Below are 18613 nucleotides of genomic sequence, written 5' to 3'. Positions count from 1 at the left end.
CAATGTCAAGGTCAAAGTTTTTTTTCAGTGCACAAAACTATTCATGTGGTCCAAATTAGAAGGCAGTAGCTACAGAAATGTGAAAGTAGGTCACTAGGCCAAAATCAAGGTCAACTCATGTCAAGGTTCATCTTGCCACTCAAAACCATACATGTGGTCCAAATTTGAATGTTGTAGGTTATTGACAAGAAGATTTTAAAAGCTTTTCCCTATATAAGTCTATATGAACCATGTGACCCCCAGGGCGGGGCCATATTTGACCCTAGGGGGATAATTTGAACAAACTTGGTAGAGAACCACTAGATGATGCTACATTACAAATGCCAAAGCCCTAGGCTTTGTGGTTTGTCAAGAAGATTTTCAAAGTTTTTCCCTATGTAAGTCTATGTAAACCATTTGACCCCCGGGACGGGGCCATATTTGACCCTAGGGGGATAATTTGAACAATCTTAATAGAAGACCACTAGATGATGTCACATACAAAATATCAAAGCCCTAGGCCCTGTGGTTTTGAACAAGAGGTTTTTAAAAGTTTTTCCCTATATAAGTCTATATAAACCATGTGACCCCCGGGGCGGGGCCATATTAGACCCCAGAGAAATAATTTGAATCATCTTGGTAGAGGACCACCAGATGATGCTTCATACCAAATATCAAAGCCCTAGGCTCTATGGTTTTGGACAAGAAGACTTTCAAAGTTTTTCCCTATATAAATCTATGTAAATTATAGAAATAAACAAAGGGCCATAACTCACTAAAAATTGTTGAACCAGTCTGATTTTCAGGGGGACACAACTAGAGTACCAATACATCATTCTGATAAAGTTTGGTCAAAATCCCCCTGGTAGTTTCTGAGAAGATGCGATGACGAGAAATTGTTAACGGACGGACGGACGGACGTACTCACGGTATGATACTTAAGTGACTTTTCAATGTTAAATTTTAGCCACATAAACCCAAAAATTAGTCACATAAACCCACTTTTGGACACTTTTTAAAGTGACTGTCATATAAACAAAGAGTCCAAACCCTAACCTACTAGACACTCAAGTACCAATCTGTTAGCCCGGAAGGACGGACGGACTGACGGAAGGACGACGGACCACGGACGCAGAGTGATTTGAAAAAAGAGACATTAAAATCAATACTTTTGTGTCAACATTTTATTGTCTTTATTCGATTTCCATGAGTTAATTCAATTATTCTTATCGTAACATATAACATAACAGTAATTAAAGTTGATATCAAATTCATGAGACATAAAACACGGTTCCGTAAAACAACTAATATAACAAATACTATTACTGCTACGACTACTACTACTGCTACTACTGCTGCTTCTTCTTCCGCTGTCACTTCTGTTGCTATTTCTTCTGCTACTTATCACACTGGCCATAGCTTTATCAGATCAAGTGGTTCCAACGTTGTTTGAGCGGTGAATTTTACGCCGATCAGATGGAGAAATATGGCCGATACTACAAAATTCCGGTATTGTAAGTATGATTCTAAGGAATTTCTACCTGTTTAATAACTAATCAAATGAAAACGATGGGTGCACCTTGAGCGCAAATGTGTCTATGTTTTAGCACATATGTCCATTTAGCTGAGATTTGTGCCGTTTATTCAAACACTTCTGTACAGTCCGGCGGGGGAAGGAGATTTTTGACAGTTTTTGACAATATCGCATCAAATATAGTGTTAATCGGGAACAAGTAACTGTTAAAACACCTTTTATGTAAAGGGCTACCTCTTAAAACAAAGCGTGTGTATTTTCATAGAATTATTCAGGGTTATTTCTGAAAAATCGGCCGAAAACCTAATGCAACGCCGTTTCGAGTGGGTCGTTATGCAACGAAATCAAGTGGATACCGTTCTGTGTCTTACTTGCGAAGTCTTATCCGTCTTAAAAACAGTCATTAAAGCCTAACAATGAATAAATCTAGTGAGTTTTATAGCATTATAATGATCCCGCCATTTCTAATATATTGTACATTGAACAATATCATTAAGTAAATAATAGTAATAGTTCGTAAAAACAAGAACCAGTTCACGGATATCTGTCTCCTCCACGAATGGTACTGAACAGCATACCAAAATCGGGTTGACTCTTTAAATCAGTATAGTTACAGTTGGTTACTTTTTAGTCCCTTAAAACCAATACATTGCGATTTCATTACTAATTTGTTGTGCATTTAAGCTGTTCATACAAAATAAATAAAATTTGGTCCATGATAAAAGTATTAATCAGTTGTTCGTCAGATTTTCATTCATATTCCTGTGGTAGCGTTCATTTATTTTCAGAGAAATAAATCACAGAGAACGTTAAAATTGGCCAGGGAAAAGACAATATTTTATTTGTCCTCCATAAAACAGAAACGACGTAATAAACCTCTATGGTCCCGTTCAAAAATGAAAATACAAATAAAATACAGACACCAATGAAAGAAAATAAACCGGACCAGCAATACTAATAGAGATGTGCCACAGTTGTACTATTTAACTGTCTCTAACCAAAGAAGAAAAGTGATGTTTGTCAACGGGTACTTATTCGATTTGATAAGAGTTAGAAATATTGTAAAAATAATGTATCTTTTGCTTCAGAAAGTTGTCCCAGGACAGCCTCGTCGCTTGCAATGTCTAAAAGATCTGTATCTTCCTCTGTTAATTCTTCAAACATTTCATCTCATAAAACTCTTTCTTTTAATAGCTTATTGTGAACAGGTATTTTTTTCTTGATATTTTGGTGCTTGAAGTTGGAGTTAGCAGTCTTTTCGTTTTGTTTTTGTTTTTTTGTTTTTTGTTGTTGTTTTTTTTTTGTGTGTGTGTTTTCATTCACTTTGAGGACATGGAGAAAATGCTCTTTTTGTTAATCGTTTGCTTGATGACACGTCTCTATTAGTATTGCTGGTCCGTTTATTTTCTTTCATTGGTGTCTGTATTTTATTTGTATTTTCATTTTTGAACGGCGACCATAGAGGTTTATTACGTCGTTTCTGTTTTATGGAGGACAAATAAAATCTTGTCTTTTCCCTGGCCAATTTTAACGTTCTCTGTGATTTATCTCTCTGAAAATAAATGAACGCTACACCAACAATATGAATGAAAATAAATACAAACAACTGATCAATACTTTATCATGGACCAAATTTTATTTATTTATTTTATGAACAGCTTAAATGCACAACAAATCAGTAATGAAATCGCAATGTAATGGTTTTAAGGAACTAAAAAGTAACCAACTGTAACTATACTGATGTAAAGACTCAACCTGCTTTTGGTATGCAGTTCAGTACCATTCGTGGAGGAGAAATATCCGTAAAATGGTTCTTGTTTTTCGAACTATTACTATTATTTACTTAATGATATTGTTCGATGTTCATCCTTGCTTTATGTTTTTGTGTTGATGTTTTTTGACAATTTCCACAAAAATATGTTAAATGTTAAGCTAACATAAAAATGTAAAAGTACAATATATTAGAAATGGCGGGATCATTATAATGCTATAAAACTCACTAAATTTATTCATAGTTATGCTTTAATGACTGTTTTTAAGACGGGTAAGACTTCGCAAGTAAGACACAGAACGGTATCCACTTGATTGCGTTGCATAACGACCCACTCGAAACGGCGTTGCATTAGGTTTTCGGCCGATTTTTCAGAAATAACCCTGAATAATTCTATGAAAATACACACGCTTTGTTTTAAGAGGTAGCCCTTTACACAAAAAGTGTTTTAACAGTTACTTGTTCCCGATTAACACTATATTTGATGCGATATTGTCAAAAACTGTCAAAAATCTCCTTCCCCCGCCGGACTGTACAGAAGTGTTTGAATAAACGGCACAAATCTCAGCTAAATGGACATATGTGCTAAAACATAGACACATTTGCGCTCCAGGTGCACCCATCGTTTTCATTTGATTCGTTTTTTAACGGGTAGAAATTCCTTTAAATCATACTTAAAATACCGGAAATTTGTAGTATCAGCCATATTTCTCCATCTGATCGGCGTAAAATTCACCGCTCAAACAACGTTGGAACCACTTGATCTGATAAAGCTATGGCCAGTGTGCTTATACTGCTGCTACTATTGCTGCAGCTGTTACCACTACTGCTACTTACTACTTCTGATTCTACTAATCTCACTTCTACTACTACTGCTGCTGCTGCCGCCGCTAAAGTATTTAAAGTTCAAATAGTAATAGAGTAACATTATCAAAATTAAGTTTCTTTGTCACTTTTGCAAGTAATTAGCGAGAATGTCTTCGACAAAAACCCAAATCGCTAATAATAAGTGTAAGTTTAATATATCAGTATCACCATGCAGGTGCTGTAGTGAAGTTCTATTTAAATTGTTCTTTTTTCTCTTTCTCTATGTAATTACACTTTAAAAAAAACGCTTTGCTACATTACAACTGTAGAAAAAAGTCTTGCGTTATTCAGGGATAATTATATTTCAGTGTAAAAGCGGTGAAATGTCAACTTGTATATTTAATGAGCTTAACTAAACTAAACTTAAAATGCAAAATCGCAAAATGACCTGTATTTTGACTGAATCACAAAACAAAAAGTTCATGTCTACAGGTTATGAAATGGTTTAGATCAGAAACACAAATCCATCCTTTCGACAATCATCAGCTTTCACGATGTCAAAAATGTCTTGAAGCTTCGGCTTTCATTCCGTTTTCTTTTCTGTTGTTCATTCCGCATGAGTAAAAAATCCTTTTTTTTTCTCAGAAAGCGGGCTGGAAAAAAAGAAAACCACACAAAACACGCAAACATTTGGTAAATATCTGCAAAGATATACATGAAGATAATAATCCTTAAAAGTCGAATTGATAATATCTAAACAATGATTTGATTAAAATAATTATTTGTTGTCCAGATACGTGATTATTATATCAGTCTTACTGCGCTCTCGTGACATAGTAATATAATATAGGTCAATACCTCAAATTTGTGCCCGCTCCATATCTAACCACTGGTATGATATTTACAAAAAGGCTCCAATAGTTAACCCCATCATTAAGTGCTGTACAAGATCTGTCTTATTACGGGATGAACGTTTCCCCGTCAAGACTTTGTTGCATTTTGACGTGTATTCAATGTCAAAAGATCAATATCATGTGAACGACTTAGGGCCATCATGGTGCTGTTGTTACCTGCACTTGTCTTATCTAGAGCATAACTCTAAATTTACCACGTATATTTCCATATAACCTGAAATTTAGATCAACGAGAAAATATATAATGCAAGAACCATAACTTTATTCTGAGAGTTTTTTTAACAAACGTTTGGATTCAAATATCTTGTAATCTTCAAATGAAGATTGAAGCTTGCAGGTTATAGTGTATGTTATCAGTCAAAAGGCCAACCTTTTGATGTCCGCTGTCGCAACAACTTGTTATCACTTTCTTGATAAAAACAATGTTTTGGTAAATTGGTAACTTGTTCTATCATTGATAATGATAATATTTAAACATGTTAAAATACAGTGACATACTCACACGATTTAATTATTAATGTCATTTAATGGAATGCAACAGTTATAAAACGTGCAGTGCTAAGGAATTTCGTACATGCTTTCATTTGATAATTGATCGATATGGATGTGTGGATGTCACAGAGCAGCATAAAACAAATTAAGGACTTGATATAATATGAAACTATTAAGATAACAGCAGTTAAACTAAACATGGAGTGTCTTAAGTTACTTATAGTCGTATCTATATTGCATGGTAGGAATTTTACAATTTTTCCACCCTTAAACTGTTATTATGATTCAATTTACTTTATTTTTAATATTAAATGAATAATGGTCATTTTTCACAGCATCAACTTACAATATATACCTTTCTTTTTCCACCTTAAGCCTTATATGTTTAAAGCCTTTTTAATTAATACAGTAGAGTATCTAAGCATTGAATTGAGCACACTGTGCTTGCTTCAAAATATAAACGCTAACCGTTGGACAAATGTCTCGATCTATAAACTCAGTGTTCGTGTGCCTGTCCCAACCCCCAACATATTCAAAACAAGAGGGTCTTGATGACCCTATATCGCTGACCTGTTAAACTTGGCCTTGGAATCATCAAGATAAACATTCTTACCAAATGTCATGAAGATTGGGTCATAACTCTGGCCTGTACAGACTTAACAAGCTTCTCCTTTGATTTGAGTGGTGATCTAGGTTTTACCTCAAATGACCCAGTTTCGAACTTTGCCTACGAATCATCCAGATAAACATTTTTACCAATTTTCATTAAGATAATGTCATAAATATGTCCTCTAGAGTTGATTTGAAAAGGTGAACTAGTTTTCGACCCAAAATGACCCAGTTTCGAACTTAGCCTAAGAATCATCAAGATAAACAGTCTGACCAAGTTTCATGAAGATAGAATCGTAAATGTGGCCTCAAGTGTGTTAACAAGCTTTTCCTTTGATTTGACTGGGTGACCTAGTTTTTGACCCAACATGACTCATGATTGAATCTAGGCGGTTTTCAATAGGAACCAAGATCTTACTGTGACTTAAGTCGTATGTAAGTGTGGTTAAAATCGAATGTAAAATGTCACTTCTATCGTGTTCACAATGTAAATAATAAGAAATGTTGGCTTTTGTAGGGGTCTATCAGTGGCCGTAACTCCGGGACCTATGATTGGATCTGACGTAATTATCACGGAATCTAAGATCTTCTGTTGTTTAAGGTATTTTGCTAGTTTGTATCAAATCAAACCATAAAAAAGTCCAATATGGCTGAAAAATTCAAAATAGCAGATGTTGGTCCTTTAAGGGGCCATAACTCTAGAATCCATGAAGGGATCTGGCCAGTCTTTGAAAAGAAACGAGATACTATGCCAATACAAGTTGTGAGCAAGTTTTATTAAAATCGCTTGCAAAATGTGGTCTCTAACGTGTTCACAAGCCAAAATAGAAAATTTTGGCTCTTTAAGGAGCCATAACTCTGGAACCTACGATGGGATCTGGCCAGGTATCGAAAGAAACCGAGATATTATTCCAATACAAGTTGTGTGTAAGTTCGATTTAAAAAGAAAAATGCAAACTTTTGTCTCTATCGTGTTCAAAAAAGAAATTGAGCTAAAAAGATGGAGATGGGTAGAGAACATCTGTCCGTCCGTCCGTCCGTCCTTCCGTCTGTCTGTTGTTTTTTTTTTTCTTTTCTTTTGGGGAGAGTGGGATTTTACACAGCGAAACCAGATGCATGATCCTTAATTTAATAGACAATATGTATAAATGACCAAAATGCTTAGGTTTGGCGTATCTCGTCTCGAGAAGTGTTTGATACAGGGTCATGCAGAGGACTTATAATTATTTAACATAATGGAGTTGTGTATCAGATGTTTTGAATTTGAATAGAAGCAGCAAAGTTATGGCCATTTAACTGTTACCAAAAACGTGCAACGGCAAGCAACGCACGTTGCTCAGTAAGAATATTACATAGAGGCAGAACACTTAGCAGAGAGTTGTGTTTCTGGGGTTTGATAAAAAGGTCAGCATTACTAAAATCAGACAATTTCTATAAACAGGATAGATAAATTTGTTTTGATTGCTATATTAATTGGCATTAAGTCTTATAATTATGTAGCTTTTAGAAAAACCAAGTCAAGCATTATAAGATGTAATAAAGATAAGGTGACGTTTTTACAATCTAGCAGTGTAGTTTTCTTACTAAAGTACCGCCGTTGTCAAGCAGTCCAAAATATTTTAATAGTTCCTGTTCGGAAGATCAAATTTTCATTTAACTGGTCTGGTAATATCTGATTTGATAAATTTTGGGCATACATTTAGATGTTGCTTGTTTTCTTTTCTTTTATAGCTGGACAGTTAGATTAAGTTCGTGAATCAAGTAAAAAGATTGTTTTTCTTTAAATTTTGATTAGATTGATTAAAGTTAAAACAGTAAATCACTACCAGTTGGTTGACGTATTTCAAAAGTTCTTTAGTTTGTATTTGTTTTTGTTTCTTGTTTTTTTGTTGATGTTTTTTAAAATTAATTTATTGGCATTTACTGAACTCTCTTCAATATTCTTAGATTTTTAAGCAGCTTATGAATAAGAAAATATTTTCAAGGAATCTTTGAAGTAATTGGTACACGTTATGCTTCAAATAACGACAACTCTTACATATAAGTAATAGATAATGCTGGCTGTTTGTAATATAGTATACGGAGACAAACAGGTTATATACTTTTGACTATGGATGCACAATGTGTTATACAGAAGCTACGGAAATTCCCGATGTATCATGATTGATATGTTCCTGTTAGCGAAATTTCTGAAAAAAAAGAAAAGAAACTTAAATCTTTGACGTGACTTACCACACGGTATTTAGCTACACAGATCATTATTACCATGAACAGATATTTTCATACATCTCTTGTGGCATACCTTCCTAACAACATCAGTTCACTTTCTTACACACACATAAAAAAAGGAGTAATTTTAGTGTTTAGTACTTTAGTTTTTCATTTTATTTGTTTTATTATACTGGTCAGAGCAGTAAATAACAAAAGTTTTTTCTCCAGTTAAATTTCTAATACAGTTTCCACTGCTCAAGCGTAAATAGCGGAGTGGGCTGGTGTCCCCTTTGCTCGCTGTTTGAAGCTGTTGATGCCAAAAACATTTTTGTGATATACGTGAGTAAATTATTTAAAATCTGAATTTGATTTAACTTGAAAATATCATCTCAGTCATACAAGAGTTATAGCTCAGTAATTATTTAGAAACTGCCTTTTTTGTAATGTCTAGTCACATTGTTTTGGTATTTAAAGTGAATGAATCTATAAAAATGTGTACAAGTATGGTTGCTTCCCTGCACACGGTGTGAAAATGAAACTAGAATGGCCAAATTGATTGGCCCTGATTTTGTTAAAATGATGTTTTGCTGATAACTTTGTCTTACTTTGCAAAGTTAATTCCCTTTTACAAAATAAGAGATTGGTTGCCAGCAAATGCAACCATATGTTTACGAATGTGCCTGAGTTTTATCTAGAATGTGGTGCCTTACTTATGTAATGGTAAGTCAAATTGAGATGATATCCGCATTTGTATATGTTCTTTGCTATTTCCTTGTAAAAGTTCGAAAACAGCATATAGTTTAGCCAGCATTAGTGTCCCTAATTTCGGCAGCAAACTGATATTTTGCTTAGAACTTTGGCAAAATGTTTTTATACGCTTGTATATTTTACATGCAAATGTTTGTATAAATACGAGGATGGTTGCCGTTAAATCTGAACGTACGCAATGTTTAAACAGTTGCTGTCTATCAATTAAGTTAATCTTTACATTTATTCTTAGCTACTTCCCTGCAGATAGTGTTGCAATTAGTCGCATTCAGTTGTTTGTATTTATTTTTAGCGTTACAAATATTGTTTGCTGATAGTGTATAAGATAATTTTAGTTGCTATGATATTTTATTAATTTATAGAACAGAAGGTGATTTTCAGATCGGCACAGTAAGGCAAGAGTCATTTCTCTTTATTTATTTATTTATTTAAAAACTGCAAATTGAGTCACAGTCAATTGTGAAGTTCTTAACGAAACAAATATCGACCACTCAAATTTTTTCTTTGGCATAAAAGAAGTAAACCCAAAATTCCATTCACTAATATCACGAAAGAAACTGGTTTTACAGATGTCAAGGTCATTTCCGAGGAAACAGGAGGATATTACAGTTGTCGCTATGGCAACTGCACAGTCGACCGTTTACTAAATGTTTCTGACGTGAAGATCGACAAACGCAGTATCCATAGCAAAAATGGCACTGAAGTTCCGGAGATGAAGTGTAGAGTAAATGATTTGTATAATATGACTTGTGCCTGGGCAGTCGATGGGGTTTCCACGTGGAAAGCTATGTATAAATCAAGGTAATCTATTGCATTATAAAGAGTAAATTATTTGTACAATATGGCTTTTAATTTGACAGTACCCAGCAGATGAAAGTGAGTTTTCTACGTGGAAAGTCAAGTGTAAATCAGATTTAGTTATTGTATTTAAAGGGACTTACCTCCAGATCGTACAACAATAAAAGAAAAACTTTATATATAAGGAAACTATTGCTATATTTCTTAGAAAGGTATTGCCACTTAGTTAATGATACATTATATATCATGAGAATACAAAATTGAAAAGCATTTGACACGGGGTATTGAATGTAACCTGACTGCCTTATTAATTATAAGGAATTATATAAATGGTAGTTAAGTACAAATTCCTGCTTGGTGTATTGATCATGATACCCACTGGTCCGGTGCCCGACATGTTTTTTTTTCTTGATCTAAATAGTTGAGAAAAAAATTCATGTTTTTATATTCATAATATGGCCAAACTTCAGTTCTAAAGAAAAAACATTTTACCTAATATTTAGAGTCCCGTTCTGAATGATTGATATGACTTGTGACCTACCGCATGCGAAGTCATGCATAAATCAGAGTAAATTATTGTCGTGATGCTTTTTAAATATTTTTTCCTGTAAGACATGCCTGAATTAAATTAAGAAATGCAGTTACTGTTACTTTTCAGATTAAAGATATGAAGATTGTCATGTTAATTGTAAGACAGATGTACATGTACTATTACATAATGCGGTAGTTAAATTGTAAACTTGAACTGTAGAATAGCTTTAAATTAATGCATTTTTGATATATTATTGAAGATATCATCTATTCCATTTCGAAATTATTTAGTCTTTAGTAATAGATAGCTACCCTATTTACTGGCATTGGTATGCAAAGTGAATTCATTACAGTCAATTCAAAGAGAGTTTCTCTCAAATACGATATAGACAAAAGATGAAAACATTGTTTGCTGTTTACAGTGTTTAGTACAGAACGAGACATTTTTTTTTGCAGAGAAATGGACACATACAAATGTTGTACAGCAGACAAATATGAAAACTGTACCTCATCAAGGAGCAGACGACAGTGTATCGTACCATATACTGATTTCTATAGATTCATTCCTTATAATGTGAGTTTTAGATGAAATGTGCCTTCAGTTGTACTGATCTTTTACATTAACACCTTATTTTGGCAAATGAATAACTACATAGATTCACAGTTTTTTGAGACAAATCATGGTTATTATTCGATAGTAAAGATGCAATTTTACAAATTTACAGTTACATAATTAATTGTAAGATCTTTAGCTCCTCTTATGTTTTAGAGAATAAATCTACAAAGTGTTGTCTTGGTTAAGAATTTTGTTAAGGTCCATTTTTCTTGAATGATATTAGAGCAAAAGGTTTGAAACTTTGCACACAAGGAGATAACCTTTTCATGTAAGGACAATATTTCTTGCATGCATTTTGTCAAAATTATGGCCCCTTTTGTACTTAGAAAATTGTAATTTCCTCATCATAATTTTTGTTTATGCCAACGTCACTCGAATTGTTTATTAGTTATAGCTTTGAAACTTTGAGGTCGATTTCTATTTAATTCTACAAAGACTGTGGCCTTTAAACGTTGTACTCTTTCAGAAGTACAGTTAGTAAGATGTTTAAGAGTTATAACTCTCTCTTGCATTTTGTCAAAATTACGCGCCTTTTTATCTCAGAAAGTTGGTATTTCGTAGGTATTTTTTAGATCCATTTGTCTTAAATACCATATCTTCGAAATTTTGTACAATTTTTCATCTTCAGTAAGTGAGTAAGAGGGCAATGAACCATAACTTTTTTCTGCATATTTCCTTATGTCAGACGAGCATAGACGCCCGCTAGCGGTGCTGTTGTCGTTTAAAAAAGATGTTATAAGAGATGTAAAAATATAAACTATTGAAATTTTAGCAAAGTATATACATACATATTTATTTAACATTTTATACCTATGTTTGAAGGTTAGACTAATATTCAGTAAAGACATTTTTTCCATTCTGGGTGTATACCAATAAAAGAAATTGTTCTTTGTTTCATACAAAATTCAGCTAATTCAGAACAATATTGAAGAGATTTCCACTCCTTCGTAGACCTATTTTCCACAAAATATTCATATATTTGCTTCAAGAAAACGAAAAGAAAAAGATGTATTGAATAGTATGCAGTGAAATGCAAGTCAACTGAAGTCAGGTACCCTCATATTGCCGCAGTTCAGAAAGCGGTCCGCAGAATAAACACCCTACTTTCGTTTTCAAGTAAACAACTCGAAAAAAACATGCGAGTATTAGCATGAAAAGTGTGTTTTTTGTAAATTTCATTCCACGAGTGAAATGATGCCCATTTGGCCCCTAGTTTACGCGCAAATGCGCGAAAAATGGAAAAAAATAGGATCTATTTATAAGGGACTTCTTTCGATACACCACGGAAGCACATTTTTGACCGAATCACTGCTATATAACCTTCATTGCAAATTACAGAGTTATTGCCGTTAAATTAGTTTTGCTAATATCTTTGCTATTTTTTGTTTATGTATTTTAATGCATGTGACACTTGTTCCATTATCTCTGCTTGAGGCAATCATTTTATTCATTAAAGCAAATTTCTGATAAAAAACGAAATGTTTCTAACATTTATGAGGATAAGCAGATACTTTAAATAGAATGCTTGCTTTAACATTATATATTTGCATTCGCCCTATTCTTTTCCATTGAAGCTTTTAACGTTCATTTCGTATGAACAGCAAAAGGAAAGGCGCGAAAGTTACGTCATCGCTGCTTGGTGATAACCGGCCGCTGTTTTGACGACGTCCGCGTATAGTCAGGGGAACGTTCCTTTGATGATGTCGCAGCTGTTCCGTCTGGTGAACAGAATGGCCGGGAAGCTGATTTTAATGTTAAATGCTACAAATTATATGCAATTCATAAAGTTAGAATAGTTTGCAAATGGAAAGGAAATATAATGTAAATATAAGAAATGAAACTATTTTTTCGGTGTAGCGCGATTGATGGATTTGCCGATCTAAGTAAATATTCAGAAGAATGTACAGATCTTGACCAAAACCGTGTAGGAAATGGAATAGTTAGAATTTTGAATGATTTACACTTCAGATAACTCTGACAGAAATTTCAGAACTAGGAACACATTTTTATCACTATACAGTGGTACCTGACAACACAATAGGTAAACTGTTTATTTTGTTTTCCTTATTTATGTTTGGTCAACCTTTTCTGTAACAAAACATTTTCCTAGTTTTCTCTTTAAGTATGACAGTAGCATTCATATTATTTATCATTATGTTTTACCAGGTTTATCTAGCGCCACTATCATAGTCAAAGGTGCCAGATTCATCAAATGGTTTTATCATTGATGATACACTACTAGTATTTGTTAACAAAGTATTTACATTATGTATCATCTCATATCTTTAGTAACAGATTTGTCAATATTATGGATTTAGTCTCGATTATGGGATTAATCTCAATACTTGACCTGGATATAATATGACTGTTGAATCCTTCTTCTTTATTTCTGACTAGATCTACCTCCCTTTTATTTTGAATTTCCGTTTTGATTTTTCCACAAATGACACACTAATGGCATGGCGGTATTTTTTGTGAAAATGTGCACAGCATTTTAAAAGTCGAACTTCTTTTTTTTTTTTTTGTTCTCCAGCAAGTGTAAATATAGATGATAATGTACGAGTGAAAGCAGGGGAAACTCCATACAAGCTTGTGGTAGGGTTTACCTTGCACCATCCCCCGATTGCTGTGGGTGGTATGAAGTGTGATATTTCTTACGAGTCAAACCAGGAACATGCAATTGTCGGGGTAAAGCTTGTGTTATTCTAGATAATTGTTTTGAGACAAATAGTGATTCAAAAATATATAAGCTGATTATAATATAATCATAATGATAAAGCTGTATCATTTCAGACTATTGGTTTGGTCATACAGGTATGCGCCATATTTATATCATTTTAAGTATAATGTTAGAACAAATCGTGAATCATATAATCATATATAGACATTTTTATCTGTTTTTAGCAAAGACTCATTGAATGGCATGTCAGTCAATAGTGAAAGTTATTACTCGAAGTCCGAAGGACCGATAGCTAAGAGTTTTAACCATAACCGGCAAGGCCGTTCAATGAGTGCTCTGTGAACTGACATTAGAAATAAATGTTTATGCATTTGTTCTTCAAGCCGAACAAGCGTTAGCGTTGAACTATTAACTGGTCTATAGCACAAACTGTGTCCACCGATTTATGTAAGGAGGTTTGTAATAAATCCTATTATGTTTTGACAATGATAAGTTAACCTTAAGAAGGTGTGGCTTTATTTTTCATTTTAGATATAATATTCATGCAAAAATGTGCATTAAAAACACTAATTTTCTGTGGTTTTCAATTTTCAGCTTTTCCTGAAATTTGATAAACAACTGAATATTGCGGGCATTTGTATCCATAGTTAGGACTGGAATTAGTATTTTAAAACTAGTTTGAATTGTAATGATTTACAAAACATGTGTCTATTATCAAGACCTCTGCTCAGTTATTTTATAAATGCTAAGTGATATAGGTTAAATATATTTTTGATTATGGAATGTGAGGGTGATGTGGTTCTATCTGGACCTCAAGTCATTTGATTAAGAACTGAATGAACAATATATAAAATCGTTTGAAATTCTCCAAAAAGATCTGGTGAAACATATGTTGTGTAATTGCAATAAAATTTGCTTTACATAAACCTATTTCTTTATTCCTTAAATCGCGAAGTCACCACCATCAGAACTTCACAGAATTTTTGCATTTAATAAAAGGTGTTTTATACCGTACTTTTTATTTCAGAATTCAACCCACAACATGTGTCAGACGAGCTTAGACGTGAACATAACACTAGATAAGCTTTCACCGTTCACACTTTACACAGTGAACATTTCATGCAAGTCACAGTTTAGCCATTACTGGAGCAATCATGTGGTAGGTTCTGGAAGGACAAAGCCATTAGGTAACCTTTCTACCCAGTTAATATTTTACATAGTGACTATTTCATGCACCTCACAAGCAAGCCAGACCTGCATGTAACATATTGCAGTTTGCATTCTGAGACTGGTGTCTAAACTCGGGTACATATCCTATTATCACAGAGTTCTGACACTGCTATCAAAACTCGGATTTATAACCTGGTTCCAAGGAATTCTAAGGCTGGTTTCCAAATGGGGTTCATAACCTGAACATTACCACGGTGTTCTGACGATGGTGTCCAAACTCAGGTTCATAACCTGGTATCCTGGAATCCAAACTCGGGTTCGCAAGCTGCTCCCACAGAATTCTGAGTATGGTGTCCAAACTCGGGTTGATAACCTGTTACTACGGAGTTCTGAAACTGGTGTCCAAATTCGGGTTTATAACCTGTTACCAAGGAGTTCTGAGGCTCATGTCCAAACTCAGGCTGATAATCTGTTACCACGGAGTTCTGAGGCTGGTGTCCAAACGTAGGTTCATAAACTGGTACCACGGAGTTCTGAGGCTCATGTCTTAACTCAGACTGATAACCTGTTACCACGGAGTTCTGAGGCTCATGTCCAAACTCAGACTGATGACCTGTTACCACGGACTTCTGAGGATTATGTCCAAACTCATACTTATAACCTGTTACCACGAAGTTCTATGGCTGGTGTCCAAACTCGAGTTCATAACCCGGTACCACGGAGTTCTGTGACTTGTGTCCTAACTCATCATAACCAGGTACCACGGAGTTCTAAGATTAGTGTCTTAACTAAGGATCATAACCCGTTACAACTACATAACCCGTTCTGAGGCTGGTATCCGAACTCGGGTTTATAACCTCGTATCACGGAGTTATAAGACAGGTTTCTAAACCCATCTCCCACAAAGATTTTGTCATTGCGCTAGATTTTTATACAATTTACAACAAGAAAGGTCAAATATTGCTTAACCCTCATGCTTCATCAAAGAGTTCATGATGATATCGTTTTATGTTTTAAAGCGAGATCATTGCTTCGAACTAGGTGATTCTGTTTCAGAAAAGCTTGTCTATAAATTTTTAACATTTATATTACTGTAGGTGATACATAAAACCAAACCTTCCAATTCACAAAAAATATGCATCATTATATGCTGATAATGTATAGATTGTTTACTTCTTGCTATATTTTAGCTTCTTGTTTAATTTGTATTGTTTAGTGTTTCCTATATTATAGTGTCTTGCTTAGTGTTTATTGTATTCTAGAACCTACAGCTGCAAAGAAGATTAATAAAGGCAAAACCATCGCGATAGCAACTTCATGTTCAGTTGTAGTATGTCTGTTCACATTTATCATCATGTAAGTCAAGTTTAATATTTCTCATTTACAGAAAAAATCCATCAAGCTATATATCAGACCGATTTGGTGTTTAATATCGGGCAAATATCTGTTTTGCAGAATTGACATAATGTCGATCAGGGGCCGTATTCATAAAGCATCTAAAGTATAAGTTTTGACTTAAGTTGAAGATTTGACTTAAGTTTGTGGTGATTTCAGCTTAAGTCTAACTAAAAAACTTAAGTCCTATTCATAAAATAGCTTAAACTTAAGATATGTAAGAAATGACTTACGTCAGAAAAGAAAATAGCGTCGTGAGTACGATTAAAGCGTTGTTTTTCAGATAAAAGCACTTTAAACATAATTGTGCATGTTGTATCTGTCTGAAATTAATGGGTTTTTTTAATGTTTTCGTCCACAATAAAAGCCAAGAATTACTTATCAAGTTGTTTTATAAATAACAAATATACTTAAGTAAAATAAATTTCTTACTTAAGTAATACTTAAGTAAATAATCAATTTCTTATACTTATACTTAAGCTTTACGAATACGGCCCCGGATGTTTAATGTCTGGTCAGTATCATTCGAAGACCTCGAATTGCTGATATTGGTCCGATACCAATGTTTGCTAGGAACTGATTATGTTATACTACCTGTATAAAACTTTTTAAAACAACATATAATTGTTCTTTCTTGTTTTCTCTTCAGATCGTTCTTCAGAAAAAGAATAAGAGGTATGATAAAGGATAATACACTTTCAGATGAAATAATCAACCGCATTTTAGAAGACTTTCCAGATAATATTCCCACGCAGGTAATAACAAATTATCATTGATAAATCTTATCAGGTTAGCACTACTTTCTATAAGATTCTGCATTTTTGTAATATAAGTGCAGTGTAATTTCATATTATTTTCCAAAAACTTCGATATTTTCATGATCATAACCAGTCTGAGAATAGTCAACATTTTACGAAAGTTTTTACAGTTCTATTTGATTTCTAAATAGAATTAAAGTTACGCTTTCCTCTGCAGACCAGCCTCTACACAATGATATTGAAAGTGCACTGGTTACTTTAAGTAAGCAATCTTCATCTTAATTTATTGTTGTCCGTTAGTTATTTAATAATTAACTATAATTGTATTTTAGAGTGACATCTGTTCCGAGTCAAGTGAGACATCCGGAATATATTCCAACTCATCAAGTTTGACAGATGATCAAACAAACGCCAAATCATTAGAGAGTCAGCAAGTCAAAAACAATGAAGTTTTTGAACTGTCAACGCCTCAAATGGAAATGCATTTGGCTGTCCATACAAGTGATTTATCAAGAAGCATACCTGATGATTATTTAATACCAGTCACTATTTCTAAGAACGACCTGGATGAAGGAAAGGGACTGTTTGTCACTGGAAACGAAATTGAAACTGGTCAAATCAGCACAGAGCTCAGTGTTGCAACAGATGATGGAAACCTACAAAAGTTTGACCATATGAGAGATGAGTCACAGGGTAGATTTGGAAGGGAAAACGTTGAAACCGCAAGAGACATAACTGCAAATTTTGGAAATCCATGTAATGACTCAGTTGAAAATGCTTCGTGTCATTTGGCATGTGATTCAAATGACCTACAAGTGGGAGAGTACAATAAGGCGGTGTGTTTGCTCACAATTAATTCTGCCACTTTATCTAGTAATAGGTATTTAGAAGCACAACCACATACCACTTTCAGTAGTATTCCCTCTACCTGGCACACGTTTGACACAGATGACGGACATTCAGGATCTTCAAATTCTCAGTTCAATGATTATGTTGATGTGCTCCGCAGCAATGCTTTTTTGGGGCAAACAATTTCCTCTTGTGACGCGTACATGAACCCTGGAGGAGATGAAGATGTTGATTCTAACTTAACAAGTATAACCGAATATCAAAGAGCTGAAGCTTCACAAATTTCAAGGATCTTTAGGACTGACTTTTCCATTCCTGGTGATATGCACGCCAACAATTCGGAACAGTTGTTTACGTCTGACTTCGATAGCTTAAATGTCACCACTAGTGGAGCGACAGCTTACATTGAGTCTCTTGATGAATACCACAGAGCAGATATGAGTGAAGTATCTGCGATATTTACTACCCATTAAGAAGACGTTTCCCGTTTGCCAGTTTGCAGTCGTTTACTTGTGAATCATTTCAAATACCTGTTTGCCCTCCGTGACCTCGGTACATGTCTTTGAAGCTTACCCGACATGTCATCGGGAGTTGTGGGTGTATTTCAGTATGGGCGGAGTTTATCGATAGGCATGTTGCAAACACGCAGTTAGGCCCAAATCAAAATTTTGTGTTTTTTTCCGCTTTACTTGTTTTTATTTTTGTTCATTAAAATTTTTTGTATCATGCTT

At 34.2% G+C, this 18613-nt stretch overlaps 1 protein-coding gene across 1 annotated transcript; it reads left to right on the top strand.

The window, feature by feature from the left end:
* The first annotated feature begins 5476 nt into the window (after positions 1-5476).
* LOC123525457 (uncharacterized) lies at positions 5477-18610 on the top strand. The gene is made up of 9 exons (XM_045304519.2): positions 5477-5738; positions 9655-9886; positions 10871-10988; positions 12999-13071; positions 13564-13718; positions 14738-14897; positions 16143-16236; positions 16925-17030; positions 17366-18610. Exons 1-9 carry the CDS (start codon positions 5696-5698, stop codon positions 18353-18355), a joined length of 1971 nt encoding a protein of 656 aa, XP_045160454.2. The 5' UTR covers positions 5477-5695; the 3' UTR covers positions 18356-18610.
* Positions 18611-18613: the final 3 nt, after the last annotated feature.

Source organism: Mercenaria mercenaria, chromosome 3 (assembly GCF_021730395.1).
Source record: "Mercenaria mercenaria strain notata chromosome 3, MADL_Memer_1, whole genome shotgun sequence".
NCBI lineage: Eukaryota > Metazoa > Mollusca > Bivalvia > Venerida > Veneridae > Mercenaria > Mercenaria mercenaria.
The sequence above is the reverse complement of the archived record's forward strand: the minus strand, read 5'-3'. Positions and strand labels throughout refer to the sequence as shown.

What these genes read in the sequence shown, in the direction of transcription:
- LOC123525457 (XM_045304519.2), top strand. Translation starts at nt 5,696, where the DNA reads ATGGAGTGTCTTAAGTTACTTATAGTCGTATCTATATTGCATG. An exon ending in AAAGCTATGTATAAATCAAG is followed by an intron (nt 9,887 to 10,870) that starts GTAATCTATTGC and finishes TTTTTTTTGCAG; the next exon opens with AGAAATGGACACATACAAAT. An exon ending in GGTACCTGACAACACAATAG is followed by an intron (nt 13,072 to 13,563) that starts GTAAACTGTTTA and finishes TTTGTTCTCCAG; the next exon opens with CAAGTGTAAATATAGATGAT.